This window comes from Trachurus japonicus, chromosome 15, assembly GCF_045865225.1.
Source record: "Trachurus japonicus isolate A0001 chromosome 15, Traja_1.0".
In the NCBI taxonomy this organism is placed as follows: Eukaryota; Metazoa; Chordata; class Actinopteri; order Carangiformes; family Carangidae; genus Trachurus; species Trachurus japonicus.
In genome coordinates this window covers 21,250,004-21,263,990 of record NC_140921.1, presented here as the reverse complement: position 1 = coordinate 21,263,990, position 13,987 = coordinate 21,250,004, and the positions used below count along the sequence as shown (strand labels likewise).

Sequence of the window (13,987 nt, the reverse complement as noted above, 5' to 3'; positions counted from 1 at the left end):
CGTCTCCTTGAGTTTGTGTGTGACAGCTGTTTTCTAGATGAGCTGCTAACCTGTTCAAACTCCTCCAGGTCCACCTCTCCATCGCCGTTGAGATCAAACATCTTGAAAGCAATTTCAAAATTCCTCTGGGGAGCTGAGCACAACAGGACACAGATATAACACACACACACACACACACACACACACACACACACACACACACACACACACACACACACACACACACACACACACACACACACACACACACACACACACACACACACACACACACACACACACACAGATACACATCCTCAAATCAGTGCAGCACAATATGAAAACAGCACATCACACTGAATCGACCCAGAGGATGCCAAAGAGTTCAATACTGACTCAGCCATTATACATCAACTGTGCAGCATCTTCAGCCTTCGTCTCACGCCCCAGTAGTGCAACATGGGGCGATGCTCTAAAGATGCTCCTCAGACTGCACAATGAACTAAACACAACCAGCCTCACCCTCAGCTAACGACTAACAAGGGAGCTGCAGGAGGAGACCCTGCTCTGCCAACACATATTGCTCTAAAATACTTAATATGCATCAGTTATGTTTCAGTTTATATCTACCGTATATTTTTTCTATTTTCTAAGCGTCTGTTACAACACCCACTTCACATCAGTGACCACACGGCCAGAGTAAGTGAAATCTGTTTTTAGTACAGCATGATAACAAGGCTGAGTTCAAAGTGTCAACACCCACAACCTGATGTTGATGAAAAAGAAAACACGGGGAATGGATAGGTAGCTCTCTGTAGAAAAATGACTGCAATGCTCATTTTGCAGTTCATTCACATATATAATTTTTATTTCACAAATTTCTCTTATTGTAACTATGATAATATTTATTCTGTTTGCCTTATTAAGTTAACCTTTATAATCTATGTTTTCTACCCAATGCCGTCTGTTTTGGTACAGTGGCCTATTCTTTGTTGTCTTTAAGGACCGTATACACAAGCTATAATTTGCACACTGTTGACACTAATGATGACAGTAATACAAAGCACAGCCAAGCATTATTATTTATATACATAAATTATATGACCTTTATGTGTTTAATTCCTTTAAAAGCTCCACATCTTTACTGTACACTTGCTATAAATTGAAATGCTTTGCTAATCCAACTCCTTTAACAGGAATATTAAGCTTCATCCATTCTTATCTCTCATAGGATTTAGACCACACATGAAAGCAGTAAACATCAAGCACCATGAGGCCTTAACCAATGTGTGCGTCTGTTGGGCAAAATATGTCCTCTGTACTATTTTCGTGGCTGTGTTAAATGGATTGAAACCAGCCATAAAGCATCCTGTCCTGTCTGCTTAAAAATGACTTGCCCTTGAAAACTTCCCCAGAGACTTCCTCTATATGAATGGATTATAATAAATGGTTGAGCTAAGATGGGAGAGAGAGGTTTACTAGTCATGGCAGTGGAAGGAGTCAGAGCTTTAATTTCATTATCATGAACTCTGACACATTCAGAAAAGAGGCATTCATGTGAAATGTACTCTGTGTATCCACTCACTGACAAAGATAGGTCAAGTTCAAGATAAATAGATTCTTAGAAACACAACATCTCAAAAGCAGCTAGCTTGGTAGACTCCCATTATTAGCATTACATAACTGGAGATGATACTAAATGGGAAGGCAAATTACAAAACTGACTAATAAGATTGTTAGAATGTAAAATACGGCGTTTGAACTAATGCAGTGAGAAAGCAAAGAGAAGACACAGAGGAGACAAACCAACTTGATTTGTGATAACTGTAGAAGATTTTAAGGACATGGGATTGAATGGGATGGACTATGAGACCTCTGGGATGACAGTGCAGTAACACAATGTACTTACTGGACAGCACGGTGGTGAGGAAGATGTAGTCAGAGAAGGAGATGAGGCCGCATTCTCCCAGTGTGAAAAATATGCTGTCCTCATCTGCAAATTTCTCCCTCTCCTGGGCGATCTTCTGCTCATCCAGGCCGGGACAATTAAAACAAGGGGGAAAAAAATAAATAATTAAAAACATTTCACATGATTCAGCACGAGCCTTCTGGCCTGAACAGCTGCCCCAGGTGTGGCGTCGTGTGTGTGTAAGCAAGTGTGTGTGTGTCTCAATTAGAGACGGTCAAACACAGAAACGTACACACATACTGAACTTCCACACACACAGATTCCATGTAGTCTCGGTGTGTGAGGATGACCGTGTATAGACAGTTTATCGTAATAACATTCATGCAAGTGCTGCGTACACATGAAGCCAAACAGCCAGGTGGAGGGTGGTGGTGGTGGTGACGATTAGTGTGTGGTCAGTTCAAGTACAAAACACGTTACCAGAGGTTTTACTCACAGTGTGAGACGGACATATAGAGAGGGAAAACATCACAAAGAGACCGCAGCACAAACATAAAGACGATTGATTAACCATGTCTTTAACACAACAACCGAAATGTAGTATTTGTGTAGCTGTTAAAAACAAAGTGACCTTAGCTCTCCCTCACACACACACGCACGCACGCACGCACGCACGCACACAAATGCACAGACGCAGTTTTTCGGTTAGCATGTGTATATTCACAGCATTGCATGAAAGTGTGACTTAAAAACACATGCACACTACACACTCAGTGATAGAGACTGGAAAGACAAGTGTCCAACTAGTAGGACGCTCCACCAAAGAGAGTGGACAGATGGACAGAGCATGCCTGAGGAGAAGGAGGCCGGGCCACTCTGAGCCCGCGTGAAGTTACCTCCGTCTGCAAGCGTCCCATTTCAGAGGAGGAGGAAGGAGGAGAGACAACTGTTAGAGAACAGCATGGCCTCTGCTGTCTTTAGCAGGGCCTTCAACAACAAAGACACGCATGTTCCTTCATATTGTCACACAAAAGCACACGCACGCACGCACAAAACAAGATAATTGGGGGGATACCACTCAAATTAGGAACGCAATTATGTTTTGCGGTTCTTTGCAGTCTGTAATTAAAATGAGCACACATGAACAACAATGCCTGCCAAAAGTAGACGGGAATCAAACAAAGGCTGTGATTTACCCGAAATACAAAATGATGCCGCTCTACTCATTTGCATTGTCAGTCCCCTTATACAATATCTTTCCATCAGTGTTGTCACTGAAGCTGTACACTCAGTGCACAGTACAAATGAAAGCTATATATTCTCTTCAATTTAATTGGAAAAAAACATACTTGAATAATATGTAGTGGGATCCCCCTTCAAAACATAACATGAGCAAATTCTGTCAAGTGTTTTCCCCTGTGGTCCGACTCCCTCCTCCTGACATATAGACTGTATAATGGCTGGTTAAGTCAAGTGATTAAAAAAACATCAATATGCCCAATTTGTTTCCATCTTGACTCTTACAAATCAATGTTGCAAATACAGCAAATGGTGGTCTTCCATACTCATATTTATTTTTGATGGTATTTACAGTATATGGGAGAAGGGAGTGGGAGAGAGAAAAGGGGATGAAAGAGAAAATAGTTATTTTGGAAGCAGTGATACTGGTTGAAGGTTAGAGACAGACAGATTGAGGTAATAAAAAACATTTGATGCCATAAGAGTTGAAGGTTTCCAAGCCGTGTGTATGTGTGTAAGCACAAGAAAATAGTAGAAATGGACACAGAGTTTGCCCATATAGAAGGAAGAAAGAGGAAGAGGAATAAAAAGAGGTTTGTGTTGGCCGCCTCAGTTTGGAACAAAGAGACAAAAAGCACTCTCTGGGCCTGAGGTGAGCCAGAGCCCTAATGCCAGTCCACAAAAAAGGGTCCACACAACCGCACAGGTGTGTATTTCAGTGGGCAAGAACAAATTCACCACCACACAGACAGATGCACAACTAGGCACAGACATAAACACGCTCAGCCTCATTATAATGATCAAAACAGAGGCACAGAGCATATTACGCACAATAACTCCCCTTTTTTCAGCGTCCCGAGTCAAGGACAAAAGCAACCCCCCCCCCAGCGTAGCCAAAATAACATCGAAAGGAAAACAAAAACCAAATGTAATAGCAACAACGACTGGAGCCAAATCGCATACTCATCTGATAAAAGGAGAAACTTCAGAGCGTGCACGGGCATACTAACTAATAAACAGAGCTTTTTGTTACTCTGATGCTGCCTGTGTCCCAGTGAGAAGAGAATATGACTCTCTCTTTGAGGATCTCAGTCTACAGTCCCAGACTTCACTTCAGAGCTGACAATACAGCTTTCACCCTTTCTCTCTCATATACAGTGGACTATCAGACTGTACACCTCCACAACAAACGTCTGATGTAAGACTGCGCTCTCAGGCAGACACAGAGCTATAGCAGGCGTATATCAAGCTGTGCTGTGGATGTAATCTTGTTCTTTTAAACCTTTTCCATGGAGCTGGTGGCACTGCTGTCAGATTATGTCCCGTCTTCCATCTTTCAGTCACTGAAAATTGTGCAATATTGGGTGCTCAAGCAAAAATCCATTTCAGATTTATCTATTAGTTTATTTGATTCTCCCACACAGACTTAGTTTCTGCCTTTCATTGATTCATCAACACAGGGGATATCATGCCTCCAAAACAAGCTGCTGCCATAACTAAAAGGGTCCCAGATGAAATGTTGGTATTTAACACTCATTGTTGATTTTTCCCAAAGCTCAGATCTTCAAAAAAAAAAACTGTAAACCTAAATACGGCAGCGTTCGAACTAATTAGCAGCTAACGCCTTGTCTGTCAGTGACAATTTTGTGGTTGTGTAAATGTGAGCATGAGGACTTTTTAAACTGCTGCCTTGAGCATGTTCATGTGATCACACATGTCTTCACGCGTCAGCAATTATGGCCGAGTCCGAGGGCTGTGTCCAGATGACGTACTGAACATCCCAACTAGCCTGTGAGCTGAGGCAGAAACGCGCCGCTGACAGAGCTTGCAGAGCTGCTGGCCGGTGCTGTCGGCAGGGCAGTCAAATGTACTGCTGTCCTATACACACACAAACAGGGTTAAGGGTTTGGTCAGGGATAATCTCTCCAGTGCGCAACGCTTCATAGCAGCAGCCCGATGGCTGCCCTGGCCAAATTTCATCAAGCTGAAGTTTTAAGAGCCCAACAAATGAGACAAGTCAAGTACAGCCAGGGGCATGCATGCAAAAGGGCTGAATCTCTTTCTGCTCATTTCGCACGAGAGCCTAAGAAACACTTTCAAAGCGTATCACTGGAAAGTGGCATCCTTAAAAACTTGGACGGAATAAAAGTTCTTTAGGATTTTCACATTTCACTTAAGAATTCTTTGCTTGCAGCAACATCTATCAGCCATCTCCCACTACAGGAAGCTCAACAAATGATAGAATTTGTAAGAAATTAGGTCAATTTGTTGGCTCTCTTTTACTTCAAAGAACTTATAACTTTACATACCCATCATGCCCTGATGGGTTCAATTACAACACAGCTGTACTAATGAGAAGGTACATTCCTGTCATCCCCTATCATCATATAATGATGCGAAAAAAACAGGCAGCCGTGTGTGATATTGTTTAACACAGTATCCTTCAGTCCTCTAATGTGGACATTAGGATACTAAAAATATGTCATATGCCATCATCCATTTTCTGCCAGCTTCACTCTGGTTATTTTACACTGCTCCACAAGCACTTTGTGCAGCCAGGCACTTGGCTGCAGAGGTGATGACAGCTTAGACTTGGCCCTCTCTAATACCACTGTACTGGCTGCAGTGCTTTGTTATTGATTAGATCTGTGACCCTGTCCAACACTGCAGCTTCAGACGCCCCCGATAACAGGGAGAGGAAAAGAGGGACGTGGATGATGAAAGAACAAGATACAAGCATAGTTGAGGCCTTAAAAGGGTTATGGTTAGCTACAACTATTGCACAACAGACACTATTACTTTCTAAGACAGTCAAATGAGTGTGTTGTCTGCGCTGTCTGCTCTGGGCACTGCAACAGAAGAAAAAATGAATTTACGGGTCTAGACTGAGACCTGCCATTAAAGATGGAAAGCTTGGGTTTCAAAGAGAGGAAAACTGCTCTCATTCCCTTTACATTCGTGTGAGTGGTGTGTGGCAGCGTGCTTGAATGATGCCTGTCCCTGAGCGACCTCTCATCTCTTGTACAAGTGAGTCTCGATTAAAGTCTGTGTACTGGAGCGTTGCACAAGTGGGGACATACTGATTAGGAAAAAAAGCAAGAGATGTGTACAGTGTGATGGGGTGGGGGAACGAGGCAAATGCATTAAAAATGGATCAGTACCTTTGTGCCGCTTTGTGTGATGTGGTAGCTCTAGGGTTACGGTCACTTTGGCAGGTACAATGAAAGAAGCCACTTTCAGGAAAACAGGAATTCAGAATGACCTGCTTGAGGGTAAAGCTGACCTTTTTGAATGGTGGATGAAAGCCCTCATAGTGTATCAGTGCACTTGCCCTCTACTTCAACACGTACAGTTGGAGCACATTCTCTCTCCAAGCCCCAAAGAAAACCACAGAGTTTCCACGTTACACACAACCAAACACACATAACTAAAAGACCAGAATGTCTGACCATCACAGTGGTCAAAAGAGAACATTTTTCTCTTGACGCTGCCTCGGCAGTGCACCAGCCTACAGTATAGGTATAGGTGAGAGGGCAGGTGTGTGGGTGGACAGAACATTCATGCATTAGCTTTCCACCTCCCAGAGGTAACTGCAGAGCAGGTGTACCATTAATAACTCATAATTATTCTGGGAGCGCGTTCAGAATAATGGACCCTGATGTGGAACGCCCAATAAACAAATTGCAGTCACTGAGGAATGGCAGCTGTCTCGTAAGAGGAGAGGGCGAACCAAATTAGTTGACCAGGTGCACAGACAACCCAACCTCTTCTAGATTAGGAGAGGGAAGAACGACAGAGGAAGAAAGGGAAGGATTTAGTGTGTAAATGTGTTTGTGTGCTCATGTGAGTGTGAGTTCTTGTTTATAGACACAAAAATAGACAAAGAAGGGCAAAGAAAGCATGTGAGCATTGAAGACAGTGTGAAAAGACAGAGAAATAGAGCTATGACAGTCCAAACGGCGGCCGCTGGGAGCTTCCTGTGAAATCAGAGAGTGAACATGACAACAGTCGGTGTGATAAGAGGCTCGTTTCCATTGGCCCCTTGTCGTGCTCCCTCTGAGTGACAGGTGTCGGCTCTCAGTCATAGCTGGTCCTTCAGCAGATGCTGTGGCTTCACGTACAGAGAGGGCCACAGCATGTAGGAACAGTTTGGACACATCGGACAGACTAAGTCCCGCCTCGAGTAAATAATCTCAACCATGCTCTACAGAAACTCATGCATCACTGACATCTGCACAATCCAGAGGATGGATTTGTGACGGCTATCAAGCACACATCAATACAGCCTCAATGTTAGCTAACAGAGCCATTTCCTGGGCCCGAAACCACCCTGTGATGCCACCATGCACAGAGAGGGGGCTCCACCACCAGCTACTTTCTCTGTGAGAAGCAGGCAATAGAGCAGTGCATGCTAGGAAAAAGGCTAGAGTGCCAAAGCAAGTGAAAGCTAGAGGTGGTAATTCTTAGAGGATATGAAAGGATGAGGAGAAAAGGTGTGTTTATAAAGCAAGAAGTAGGGAGTGCAGGGGAACAGCACTGCTATGATTTGGCATTGACCAATACAAGTTCCTTATAAATGACTTATTTTTGCAGCTCTTTGCACCTCAGCTTTGCAAGACTTTACAGTCTTCTTAAAATTGCACTATAAATGCATGTGAACTGACTAGTGTGTAAATTATGTAGTGGTGCAGCACTGTTTAATAATCCCTGTAAAGGTAAAGTATTAAGTCTTCCCTTTTAATTATTCAGCAGGGGAGGCACGGCATGCACCTGCTTCCAACAAGCTATACAAAAGGGCACCGGGGATATCTCCAGCCCACTGTCCTATAACAATACAGAGTTTGCGTTTGCATATTATATGTGATATGAGTGTGGTGCGCACACACAATAGAGCGCATACCAACTCCAGTTTCTGACACTCCTTGTCATTAGAAGGTGAGCAGGTTGTTACCTGTCCTTTGCTGCGCCTGGCTTATCCTCACGTTGATTGACAGAGGCATTTAGACCTGCTCAAAGGCCAAATCATTTAGTAGATAAAGCTTATAGGTCAAGGCTTATTTATCTACACTCACAGACATGAATGTGTATATAACATTTTAAATACAAAAAAACATTTCTCCAAGGTACTCTGGAGAAACATTTAGAGGATTGCTGGAAACTAGCAAGCAAAGGCTAAACTGAACAAACTCATACACATTCATGTCAGTGATATAAGTGACTTGAGAGTATTAACATAAGAAATTAACAGATAAGGCAGAGGTGGAGAACACCACGACAACAATCAGACTGGTGTTTCCTCAACCAAATTTGTTATTTCCCATATTAAGACATCTCAGAGTGTATTACTGTGCGTGTGCTTATACCATGGCCACTTACCACAGGCTACAAGAGACAAAGTATTCAAATCATCGCCCATCTTCAAAGTTTGTTTAAAAACGGCTGACGGTGGAACAGACCCAACCCATGGTTGGCGACACAAGTAGTGCCAGGGTTATCTGCAGTTTGATGTACTTTTGCGCTGTGGTTAAGACCAGCCAATCAGAAACAAGAGTTTACCATGGCCATGATATAATCTGCTTTATATAAGAAAATATGATGGCAGTGCTTTATTCTATTTCCATCCTTGTACGGTTTGACTTCCCCCTTCTGGATGTGTTTCACGCCTACAGCATGTCTACCCTGTGAGAGAGAAGCTAGATGGAAATTCAACAGTTTATTACCAGTTCACTGATTTTTTGTTAGAAATTAAGAACATCAAAAGCACATTTTGGCTGCTGTCCTATCCACAGTGGTCGTTACCATGACTGAAGTCGTGTCTCTGGTTTCGCATTTCCTGAAGCTAAGATGTGGTAAATGGAGAAAAACTACTTACTTAGCTGTTCCCCTGTACTAACAACAGAGAATAGCTATGCCCTCCATGTTACTAGAGAGGAGTGAGAGAGTGAGTAATAGAAAGGAAGGAAAAAAGAGAGAGGAAGAAGAGCAAAAAAGTATAAAGGAGAAAGAGGATAAAGGAGAAAGAGGGAGTAGGTCGTGACTACAAAGTGCAGTTTTTCATTCAGGTGCACACATGCTGCTCGGCACACACCCCATACCTGCCAGAAGTCCTGCAGAGAGGGAGGGGCAGAACGGAGAGGTGATGAGAAGGGACGGAGGGAGGGAGGGAGGGAGACAGAAGGAGGAGGAGAAGAAGTGGCCGAGGGAGTTTGGATGGTTGGATAATGGGGGATGAGTAGATGGGATTATTTGGGGGAGGACAAGAAGTGGGGATTTGTGGAGACAGGGAGTTGAGGATGATGGTTATTCATGAGGAAGGGAAGAGAGAGAAAAAAAAATGGAGGGATTACTTGTTATGTGTATGAGAGAGAATGACTGACAAGAGCATGAGAAAACAATGGCATCATCAGGTCACATAAAAAATAAAGATTACAGCAGCTGAAAGCATGTCCACATGATCAGGGGAGACGGAGAAATCACAGAGATGGAACAGAGTGAACAACAGAGAAAAGATGCAGTGAAACAACTTGAGCAAATCAAGCAATCCCATTTATAGGCTTTTAAAATAACAGGAAAATAAAACTAAAACAAACAGGGTGAGTCAATATGAACAGTTGTTTAACAGCCATATAGGGCACGTAATGTTTGCCTGCATAGAAACTGAACCTGGAACAAATTAGTGTGTGCAGAGAGAGGGGAGGGAGCTCACTATATATAACTATATAACAAATACACTTATAAACAATCTTCCACTCTAACTGCAGATAAACATTATGTGTGGGACAGATGTCTCTGTTAGCTTGGCTATTTTAAAATGAAACCACAGGAAGTGCAACACGGGTCTTTAAGAGAGCTCTCATGTTACTTTCACACAATACTGCACTCCCGTCTGCCATCGACCTCAGCCTCAGTCGCTGCTTACCCCCCAGCCCCCCACCTGAAACACTCCCCTCGTACTTCACCACGCCCCTCGTGATTTACACACTACACATATTGCACCACTGTACTTGCCGTGGCCATTTCATCTCGGTCTAATTCATTGCAGTTTTTTAGTTTCATGTGAACTAGATTTCATGGTTTCTTGGCAGGAAACAGTAACGGTTTATTCCTCTGCCAACTAGCCAGAGGTGCCCATTAAGCCAATGAGTAGTCACGTGTCTCTTGGCGAAAAAAGGGAGGTTGGATACAGCCTGTGAGGGAGGGGCGCTCACAGGCTGCTCTAGCCATGGTAGGAAAATCTCAGGGGACAACCAAAGCTAAATACAGTGTCAGAGAAAACCATGTGTCCAGAGATTTGCCTCACAAATAAAAGAAACACAAGGCCTCGAGATAAGAATGGCATTTACATAACATTTACAGGCGCCATAAATGTACAGGGCTCCATTTCTATAGGAGGCTTCCAGAGAATTTAATATTTACTTTTCTAAATGTACAGTACACGCCTACATATTTGAAATAAGGGTGAGGGTTAGGATTGTAACTATCACAGGAGGATATTTCTGACAAATAAATAGACTGTCTTTTACTTCACTGACTTGGTGCGGTTCATCTTCCTACAATATGGAGATGAGGTACAGTCTTACTCATAATACTGGCCTAGGGGCCGATGGACTTTGTAATGAGGTTTGAGACTACAATCATCACAGTGATGACCAGTAAATGACAAAAGAACGAGAATGGTTGGCTAGTGGGTGTGAAAAATGCTCCCTGAGATCTGAGAGAGGGCAGTAATGGTCACAAATCAATGTCAAGGAAGGCAGACACGGAAATAATGACGCTGGAGATTTATATTGATGGTTTCTATTTTCCTGACTGTGAGCAGAGAAATGTTAGAGCGGAGATTAGGGTATTTTAAAGTGGGACTGTAGCCATTGAGGGGAGGGTGGGGGGGACCCTGTCCAAGGTTCACCTGCTGTTGTTGTCTTTAAGTAGGTCACTATAGGTCCCATTATTCATTAGGTAGGCACATTTTGTCCCTTTCAAATGATTCAGTATGGAGCTGTTCAGTTAAAGAATCCAGGCTTTTCTGAGCTAGGATTATCTTACTGGATGCTTGGGGAATGAAAGTAGGTAGGGAGAGGAAACCTGTGTAGGATGAAAATCATTTTTCTTCATTACCTTTAAAACCTTTTTCTGAACTTTTACAGTTCAACCAGAATTTGGAAAGCAAGATTTTCTGATTACTGACTGCAGTTTGAACGCCTTATTTTCCATTCACAGTAACTGACTGCTGAGAAGCTGAAGTCAGAGAACATGAGGGAAAAAAAACACATCGTAGAAAGGGTATGGTTTTGACTGCTGATGTATAATGTGGTAAAAATGTTCTTCTATGATTTGTACCTGCAATGAAAGCATCAAAGTGTGACACTGCACAATTTCCCAGATATCATCAGTAAAAATACCAACTAACATCCATGTGGAGCCAGAAATGCCACCTAACTTTCTTATAGATGTGTTTCTAACGGCATGATCATTTCTGCACTCCTTGCTGACCTGACAAAAATGTAATGTTGTTTTCTGGTTTTCCCATTATCTCTTTCCACGTGTCATCTTTTAGGATACTGTAACTCTACTGCCCCTCATGAGTATTTATTCATCTCGGTGACACTGAGTTATCACCTCAATTTATACATTGTTTCTGCTCTATTTATCCACTTTCTTCAATGTCATTTTAGCCGAAAAGATGAATGAATGTGGCAGTTTTTGTTTTTTTGATTTATATCGCCTTTCATAGAGGGATTGCATTGTGCTATTACATAATACTAAATTTATGGGGATTGGAAGTGTGCAAAAGACACTTAAAAATATCATTCCATACCATTTGCTTAACAACTTTAGGGAATTTATGGAAATAACACAACACTGACTACGTAGATGTTAAGCTGAGAGTTAACAGATTTGTCTTCATTTCATTAACAGTTTCATGTCTACTGCCCTGAGTTGTGAGTCGCGTTGGTATATTTAAATCCCAAACAGGAACAGATAAATCCTTAAGAGTGCTCAGTGTTTATACAGGCTAATTATTAAGTGTAGATGTAATTAGTTTGCTCTTTTCGGGAAATAAGATCAGTAGTTAAATTACAATTTTCTGATAAACTTCTAAAATGATAACTTACTGCGAACACATGGCTATTTTCTCATGTTCACTCAATTTTTACATTTAAGGTGTTAAGTTCACCTTCATGATATTGTGGCAGAAGTTTCAAAGGCAAATACCATAAAACATCAGCTAAGACTGACTTTATCTGCATACCAGGACATCACCGTAGGTAAGTGGCATAAGAAATGAAGATGTGCTTTGAGTATATTGGAGGAACTGATTCTTTCAGCCGTCACTGACGTTGGCCATTCAGAGGGAATAAACCCCTGTGGTGGACTATAAAGTTGTTCAGTGGGAAAATGCATAAGCTTTGATAACATATTATTAGAGCAGAGCTTTCTGGGGAAATGCAATATTCATTGAGTTTGGGATAATTACATAAACTCCCTGCTGCTGACCTTCATGATTGCTAATATCGCCTTCACAAAGACGCCTACTTCTTACCTTCCCATCATAGCGCTTGACAATGAACTGATCGAGGCCTAGATCTGAAAAAGAGACGAGAGAAAAGAAAAAACAGATGCAGATTAGGAGACAAATATAACAAATGAGATGAGAGGCAGGCTAGTGACACAGCAGGGGCATCAAGATGTATGCCAAACATGAAGCAGAGCAAATGTATATTTACTTGGTCTCATTACTGAATCTCTACTGTAGCTAGAGATGAATAATATTCACAAACATCTAATTTTCAGTTGCCACTAAACAATCACTATTCAGCTTCGACCTCCCTGATGATCAGTTATAAAGTTCTTAATTGGGGTTTATTTCATAGACCTGTCGTATTTATATTTATATAGCATGGCTTCTTGAAACCAGTATCTCAGTGTGTTTCATATTGATGTCATTACATCAAACAAAGGCAATGAATAATCACTTCCATGAAGCACACCTAAGATTATCTGGAAATTAGAAAATGTCTCTGTTGCCTAGGCTTCTTTCTCCCCGATCACTCTGGGTCTATTTCTGTTCCACGTCTTTCTATGCAGACGTCACCGATTCATTTTCAAGCTGAATACAATTCTGCTCCCTGCAAGGAAGATATGAAATGTGACTTCCCACACTTTCCACTAAACTTAATCAAATATACTTCAAACTTGAGTTATGAATTTTGCATCAAAAAGACAACCATACCTCCAAAATAATGTAATTCATACTAAGAAATCTTGTTGGGGTGATTTTCTAAACCCTTGTGAGATGCAGCAGTTGTCATCTGTTCAATGATGAAGGATTTAGTGCTTGAGCAAAAAGAAAATCTGGGAGTGATGCGGGCCTCTTTATATCACACAGGAAGACTATGCACAGAGAGACTGCCTGACCTGATAAAATAGTCTCAAACCAGATTAACTTTAAGGGTGGCGGTTAGAGTATAATCCCATTACACTAAATGCTAATAAAGTGAACATCATAATTTAGTTTGAAGTTGACTTCATCACAGTCATAGAAAACCTAATCACACCCAAGACCTCTGCAAACAGTTTACCACCTTCCTCTGCTGGGTGAGTCATTCTTTAAACTCAGTAACTCAAGTTACTACAATGAACTGAGATTTCCTGTTCAGGGGTTGGAAAGCTGAGGTCCATATTTCTCAACCAGATATTGTGCAAGGGCCTCTGTCACATTTCAAAACCTTTTCAACCACAACTGAAAAAGACAAGCTTCTATTGACACAACTGGTCTATTCCCAGCAGCCCCTACTAGACTACAGTCTTCTTTGTTAAGTACAACATCCTAATTATAAAATTAACATTTTAGCTTAACAT

At 41.9% G+C, this 13,987-nt stretch overlaps 1 protein-coding gene across 2 annotated transcripts in view; it reads right to left on the bottom strand.

Moving 5' to 3' along the window:
• Nucleotides 1-13,987, bottom strand: part of micu1 (mitochondrial calcium uptake 1) — a 30,886-nt gene that overhangs the window by 7,843 nt on the left and 9,056 nt on the right. For both annotated transcript variants that reach the window (XM_085800424.1, XM_085800423.1), the window contains exons 5-7: nt 12,669-12,712; nt 1,889-2,003; nt 51-133 (exon numbers count right to left, since the gene is read on the bottom strand). In XM_085800424.1, coding sequence (XP_085656550.1) covers nt 51-133; nt 1,889-2,003; nt 12,669-12,712 — 242 coding nt within the window. The remainder of the gene's footprint in view (nt 1-50; nt 134-1,888; nt 2,004-12,668; nt 12,713-13,987) is intronic.